This window comes from Apteryx mantelli, chromosome 1 (assembly GCF_036417845.1).
Source record: "Apteryx mantelli isolate bAptMan1 chromosome 1, bAptMan1.hap1, whole genome shotgun sequence".
Classification (NCBI taxonomy): domain Eukaryota; kingdom Metazoa; phylum Chordata; class Aves; order Apterygiformes; family Apterygidae; genus Apteryx; species Apteryx mantelli.
Genome location: NC_089978.1, coordinates 80,362,675 through 80,370,482, shown reverse-complemented (window position 1 = coordinate 80,370,482; position 7,808 = coordinate 80,362,675). Strand labels below are relative to the sequence as shown.

The window sequence follows — 7,808 nt, the reverse complement described above, 5'->3', positions numbered from 1 at the left end:
TGCCACTCATCAACTTTTGTTTCTTCTCTGCCTGAACAAGGTTACGTTTTCCCTCGCTTCATCTCCTTTTGACTTTTTTTTTTTCTTGACTGATTAATTTTCTCCTGGCTGTGGAAAAGAGAGCCCTGCTGATGTTGTTTTAAATAATGTCGAAACCAATGGGACTCCTATGGCTGCCTTTGATCTTCACCCCAGTCTGTGTCATGTTGAATTCTAACTTCCTCCTGTGGATAACTGCACTGGCTATACGATTTACTCTCATTGATGGCCAAGCACAATATCCAGTTGTTACCACGAATTATGGCAAAATACGTGGTTTAAGAACACCTTTGCCCAATGAGATCCTTGGTCCAGTGGAGCAGTATCTAGGTGTTCCTTATGCCTCCCCTCCAACTGGAGAAAGGCGTTTTCAGCCCCCGGAGCCTCCGTCTTCTTGGACGGGTGTCCGTAACGCCACACAGTTTGCTGCTGTCTGCCCTCAGTACCTGGATGAGAGGTCACTGCTCAACGACATGCTGCCAGTCTGGTTTACAGCCAATTTGGATACTGTCGTGACATATGTTCAAGATCAAAATGAAGACTGCCTATATCTGAATATCTATGTGCCCACAGAGGATGGTAAGTACGCTAACAGCCACACTGCAGATCACTCATCAGTTCTGCAAAGGATGGGTAGGCAGGTTTTTATAGCGGCTTGGCCAGTTTCCTCCATGTTTTATCTGTGGAAATGAATCATTTCTCTTTACACTCATTGTGAGTAATACTATACAGATCAAATATGCTTGGATGGATTCTCTCTCACGTATCTGTGTATCACCAGACTTAAATTTATTTTCAGGCAGTGGCCAGTGTGTGTAAGCCAGTCTTAAGTTTACATTTGAACTACAGCGGTGCATCATTCACAAAAGAGGAAGGGGAAATTAAACATTAAGCAGAAGTAACATTTTATTTTTCCACGTAGGAATGACACAAATACTGCAACATACTCATTTTAAAGGAGAATTTTCCTTTTTTTTTTTAGTATTATTTTAATACCTTTGAACCTACGTTTAACTTTGTTGATTTTAATAGATAAAAGAAAATGGTTATAGAAGTTCAGTCTGCATTTTTTTCCAGGATTACCAATGAAGTTTTTTAGTTCAACTTTTTATTCTTCATTCACTAAACGTAAAGTGAAGTGAACATGATTATATTATGCAGAGATGTTAAATAAACAACCAGACTTAAACTTTCGTCTATTTTCTGCAGTCTTCTTTCAGGACTACTTTAAACCACTTTCTATAGACAAAAAGGATGAATACAATTGGTAACAAGCAGTTCTTTGAATGTTTTCATGATCTCCCTTGATCTTAAAGATTCTAGTTTTATATCACATTAAATGTATCTTTTGAGGTTCTGAGTGATATTGCTTCCCACTGAAAACAAGACCTGTTTTCATCAAGCACCAAATGATTAAAGTTTACTCTATATCACAAGGAAATAAGAAATTCTAGTGGCAATTATATGTAATATTGTGCTAAAAGCCAGTTGTTTCAGCCACTTAGAATGTAGTTACCAATGCATAACACGACAGATTTCTCTCAGATATGCAAATCCCTTCACTTTAGCGGACAGCTTGATTTGCATAACCATGGCATTGTTATTTCTCAGTAACCATACTCTAAATATGCAAATTTTTGTACTTTGATTATTATTATAATCTTTCTGCCTTGATTGGCTTCTTTAGTCAGAATTTCCAAGCTGTTTGCCAGCAATAAACGTACCACCTTCTTTTCCTGTTCTCATCAGCTAAAGCAAAAACCTGAAAATTAAAAATAAAGGGGTAAGGTTTGAGAATATGGGGAGCTCTGGCAACATAAATACTACCAAACTGCTTAAAGGAAAAGTATTTTGAAAGAAAAGCTCTGTGTATGCATGTGTGTGTGCGTGTGTGTGTGTGCGCGCGCACGCACTCCTACATGAAGGAGTAAATCTTCCTGCTCAGTTCTTTCTCTCTTCCAGTCTCACTGCACTGCATCTCACTCCTAGCACATTAACTTGGATAATTCTTTCTCATATTTATTTACAACTGGGGTTTGATCTTGCAGCTTTTAATTAGTCACTAGGATAAGTTTGTCCTAAGATAACATTTTGGGTGTAGGTCCTATTTTTTCACACTGGAAGAATCCCAGCTCTGCTAACCAATGCCATTTTAAACAAATTCATAAATTTCTCCTGTCCAGTAACAGGAAGGTTGTTCCATTAAGGAAGACAGGAAATCAGAAATAGAGAAATATATATAAATGTCTAGGAAAAAGATTATTTAATATCAAATAGATAATAATACAATGCTGTGTGCCCAGTGAATAACAGCCTACAAAATTGCTCATCTTGCATGTAATAGCTAATGGTATTTGCTTTTAACTTATAAACAAAAAGGACTGTCAGGTTTCATTGTACATCTTGTAGACTTTTATGTCTACTTAACTCTGTAAAAGCACAAATCTTTCTCCTCCTCCCAGTTTTTACATGTCAACTTTAATGTGATATAAGATTTTTTTGTAATGCAAAGTAGCATGCAAAGGGAATCTATTTTATTTTATATACCCCCTTCAAAAAATAAACCCATGTATACAAGAGTATATAGCTGAATAGTGACAAATACAGTATGGTGTCAGTGATGACAAAGCAAGATTGAAGTGAGTGAAGGCAAGATTGATCCTGTGCTATATGACAAGCATTTTTAGCAGGCTGCAATGGAGAATGAGAAATTTAAAAACAAATATATGGAATGCATGAAGTTTTAATTGTGTACTATATATCTTATCACTAGTTAAATATAACTCAGTATATTTTTTTGGTGAGAAAATATGCAACCTTTTGCTCATAAAGATGATTAAAGAGACTGACCTACAAATCACAGTTTATAAGTTAGTGTGTCTCCAAATCAAACTAAACACAAATTGCCTTAAATTGTAGTCCATACGATCTGATTAAACACATTATGCTTCATTATATGGGTCTTAGTTGGCAGCAATAAGCTACGTTGTTATGGAGACAGACCATGAAATTAGTTTTTGAAGCAGGGTCTCAAAGTGAGTGACTTTGAGTTCAAATCACATTTTCAATTCCTTCTCAAGTACAGATTTCTTTAAAAGGGCTCTGAAACTGTTTTTTGTCTGTATGAAAAGGTGGATGGAATCATCCAAACCTAATTAATGTTCTAACTATGAGACTTAATCTGAATCATTTTATGTTGTCTTTTTTTTAACCTCCAGTGAAAAGAATTGCTGAACAACTCTAATGAATCAACTGTGGTCACATGCAGTGCTTACTTCAAACCAGTTCTAGGGAACAACTAATCAAAATGCAACTCCTTTTTTTTTTTTTTTTTTTCTTTCTATTTGGCACTATATAGCATGACCTATCTCTTATCACTTGTGTAGTTTAGTCAAAAGGAACAAAATTTTGATCTTGTACTTTGAATGAAGTGTTGAAGACTATATGCACACATGCATTCATCGGATTTCAGAACTGCTTCACTGGAATTCTGCCAGTATAAACTAATGGAAATAAAAGTAGAATCCAGGCCCATTAATGGGGTAGATAAGATTACTTATTGATAATAAAACAGTTTGAAATGTTACTGCTTCAGTTTAAAGAAGTGTACTGAAATCAAATGACACAAAATTCTATAGTTCCTTAAAATGGTTGGAAAATCTAGGTAAAGAAATTAGAATGGCCTGTTGCACATTTTAGATCTACTTTAAACATAGCCTCCATTTTTTTTGTTGTTTTGTTTATAACCCAGGAGATTCTGGATTCAAATTTTTGATGGCAGAAGCTGAAAAGCCCTTTCAGAATTTTCTGTGTTAAAATGTTCCTACAAACCTACTCTACTATCTTGTTTTTAGGGATTTTTTTTATTATTTTTAGGTGAAAATGTTATTTATGATATAAATCAAAACTGATACCAAACAGAATATTCCTGCAATTTGTCTGCATAGTTCTTTTTTTTTTTCTGTTGTTCACTGGATGAATGGTTTGTACTAACACATCCCTTAGAGTAACCTTTATATTTCAGAGAATCTACAGTAGCTGGAGAACTTCTTTGTGTGTTTGCCTCTGTCTTTGGAGGTGAAAGAATTGCTAACGTTATAATCCAGTGCTATATATTTGTTTCATCATAATAAGTAGAAATAATAAGGTAGTTATTTTAAAGATACTTATTAGTGTAAGCATTAAAGAAAGATAAAATTTAGCAAATTGCTTTTATTTTCTATGTCAAATCTATAACCATAAGAAATTACTCAGGACTGAAACAAATAAAATATTTATAGAAAAATTATCATTTTATCCAAATTGCTTTCTAAACATTGGCTTCATCTTTTGAATAAATAATATCATAGTTGTGTGGATATCTGTTGTAATGTCTGATTTTCCTTTTAATGTAATTTTCCGCAAGAATACTTGAATGACAGTTTTGAGGAGGTCATCTAGGGAAATGATATTGAGGACAGTCTGTTTATTATAACTTCAATCTGAATATGGGTTTATCTACAGTGGAAATGCTGGATTGAAGAGGACACAGACTGTTAATCAGCTGTGTTTAATCCCTGGCCTTTATCATTTGAATCTGTGGATGCTGAAGGAGATTGCTAACTCTTATCATAACTGTAGAAAAAATATAACAAAAAACAAACAGAAAAGCCCTTTAATTTGGATTTCTTTCACTATAACCTTAAAAACTGTATTAGTATCAAGGCAAGATAAAAAACTTATTTAAACAACATGAGCAAATCTTTCATTTTTCCGTTTAATCCCTGCTCTGTTCAGAGCAAAATGGAAAAGAAAAAAATAGATGACCTTTCTTTGCGTGATCAATAGTAAGCGTAAGTACTTTACTTCTTTTGGTATATGTGAAAAGGGTGCATCTTACACAAGTAGGTACCTTCTCAACAGCTCTAGATCTGTTAGGGATAGAAGTGTAGTATTTAGCATCTTCAGAGGGTTGCTCACTGAAAGTGCTCTGTGGATTCTTGTCTCATTTCAATCACAATAAATAAAGTGGCAACAAAGGGTGATAGGCCATGATAATTATTAAAGGTAGGGAATGATTTATTACTTGCACTAGGAGAACCAGAGAATATTGTCCAAGGTTAGTGATATATTTAACTGTGAGCTATCATAAGAAAAAAAGTCATAGACAACAGCAAAGGGATGAACAGCATTTCTTCTCTGAACGATAGTCTGAAGGAAAGGTACCTGCATCTTTAGACTCTTTTCCTAGTAGACTAAGCAATAAAGAAATGAAAAACTTGAGCAAAGCTGATGAAGAAGAGGGACATAAAATGATTTCTATATCGCTTGCACGCTGTGCCCCTACTTCATGTTTGACAGATGTCTGCTTAGTACAGAACTGAGCATGCACAGCCTTCTCCACATCGTTGCTGTTCAATGGCAGTGTTGGTTTAACTTGGAAGAAGTATTTTATCAAAATTATTATGATACAACTTGATTGATAAAAATTCTGTTGATAGAAATTGTTTTTTTTTCCTTTGGGGTGGAGGAAAGAAAGGCAAAGATAGACGAAAGATGGGTCCCATATTGATAATCTTTTGATGTAAAGAATAAGAAAGTAAGCTACTTAGAGGCTTCTTTGCTAATATGAAGAATAAAGGTCAGTACAGAAAAGTAATAACATAATGTACAGGATATGTCATTTTTGTTGAATTATTAGTAGGTGATAATAGTGACTTTTTTTCCCTAAATAAGTCTAAATTTCCATAGACTACACCATCCTAGATTATATGTAGTTTCAAGTTTCAGTAGATGTATATCTGGCATGTATCAGGTAATCTCAAAATAGCAGTTTTTCTGTTATTTCTTCACTCCTTTTGTAAATTTAAGCAGCTACTTAGGAAATCAATACAGTGTTTATGTGGATAGTTTAAACAAATTCAGAATCCAGTATCTGTTGTTGTTCACATGTTAATATTTTTGTTACTTCCTTTAAATCTTTATGTGTTTTTTAATTAATTTGTAATTTATATAATTGGTACAGGAACACAAATTTGTATTCTGTTTTATGAGGTATTTTTAAAAGCAAACTACTTAAGTTTAGTTATATTCAAAAAGATGAAATAACATGTTTAGTTTTTTGGTTTTTTTAAAGGATGATAATGTTTGAACAGTTTCACAATCCAAAAAATGTCTTTTTGAGAAAAAAAATATAAAATGAATTTCTCCTCACTTTCAAGATTGTCACAGTTTCTGTTGATGACGTGTTTATTTTTGACCTCTACCCTTTCAGTCAATTCTTTCTCTTCTTTGGAAAAAAAAAAAAATCAGACTTAAAATTCTCCTGTTATTCAAATGTGTTTCCAGCTTATACTGTACAAAAATCATACACAATAAGACATATCCTCTTGTAAAATGCTTGTATAGCTTTCCAAAGTGAGAGGGATTAATAACAGAAAAGAAGTATTGCACATAATCCCAGTTAACCAGAAACATAAACTGAACAAGGGAGAAAAAATCACTCTCCATTGTGAAGGATAAAGTCCCCGTTGTGTCTGAGTGCCTCACGCCAATTCTTTCACTGTTAGGGTCCGATAGATCCCCTCCTCCTAATCCAGAAATATCACAGCATCTGTGAGAGAGGAGAAGGCATATGTTTGACTACCCTCTTCCTAGCAGGATAAAGCTGTGGGTAATCCAGGCCCTTATTTTACATTCTTGCTTTTAACAGTCACAAAGACGTTCCGACACTGAAGAACAGGATTCTAATCTAGATGAAGTAAAGTTCTTAAATCCTTAGTGATAAATTCAGATTTAGCTGCTGATTTCAAAATGCTGTTCTTCCCTCAAGAGTTGCCCATTGCACGGGCACGTTGCAGATTGTACCCAAATGACCTTTTCAGGAATTGATATACGGTGAAGCCTAGCAGAAGGCTCAGCATTCAGTATGGCGTTATTTAATCCGAACAGGATTTTTGGCACAATTTCCTTGAGTCTCAGCATTGCCTCATGTTGAAAAAACTGCTAGAGTGGGGGGAATGTTCTTTAAAACACGATGAGTTACTGTTTCTGCTGCAAAGATAAATTAATGTTATCATCCTTTTAGTCAAAGAGCAGTGCCTTTGGAGATGTAGAAGCTGTGCCATTTGGTTCAGTGACGCAAAAGAAACAGTCTTTAGTCATGTGGGTCATGAGACAGATCAGACAGATGATTTAACTTCATTCTGCCCATTGACTGCTGCTAGTCTTTTCCTTTTTTTTAATGTAGTTTTTCTCTACATTCCTGCAAAACATGTTCATATACACTGCTGCTTTTCACTGTGCACCTTCTTGCTTTCTTCCAAAACACAAACCAATATGAATTCCCCTAAAATTAAGGCATTCTGACCTAAAGACAGTGGAGTGGGTCCTCCCTAGATTTTTGGGTAATGAACGATGTGGAATATGCTCTGATCTTAGCAGTACTGTAGTTACACCATTTGTATTAGTGCTGATTTCGTTTCATCAGTAGAAGTGGTAGAAGATTAAAGGTTTTATGATCTCATTGATTTTCATTCAGGTATGTTTTGCATAGATCTGTCTACTTTTTAAAAGTTATTTTTACCTTATTTCAAATTTTCTTCAGTTTCTCTTACTTAGCACTGTATTTGCATCTTCACACAAAACTGACACTTGTTGAATAGCTGAACTAACTCCCAAGGATGATGAACCATCCCTCATCTATGGAAATACCTAAAGGAATTATTACTTTTCTGATTAGTAGAAATTAGACCTATTGTAACCTTGAGAGATATTAGGGCCTTGGGGTG

The 7,808-nt window shown here is 34.6% G+C and overlaps 1 protein-coding gene across 1 annotated transcript in view; it reads left to right on the top strand.

Annotated features, from left to right (window-relative positions):
• Positions 1-38: 38 nt before the first annotated feature.
• NLGN4X (neuroligin 4 X-linked) overlaps positions 39-7,808 on the top strand; it is a 129,737-nt gene continuing 121,967 nt past the window's right edge. Inside the window, exon 1 of the mRNA XM_067296210.1 lies at positions 39-618. Within this exon, the coding sequence (XP_067152311.1) occupies positions 147-618 (472 nt within the window). The 5' untranslated portion in view covers positions 39-146. The remainder of the gene's footprint in view (positions 619-7,808) is intronic.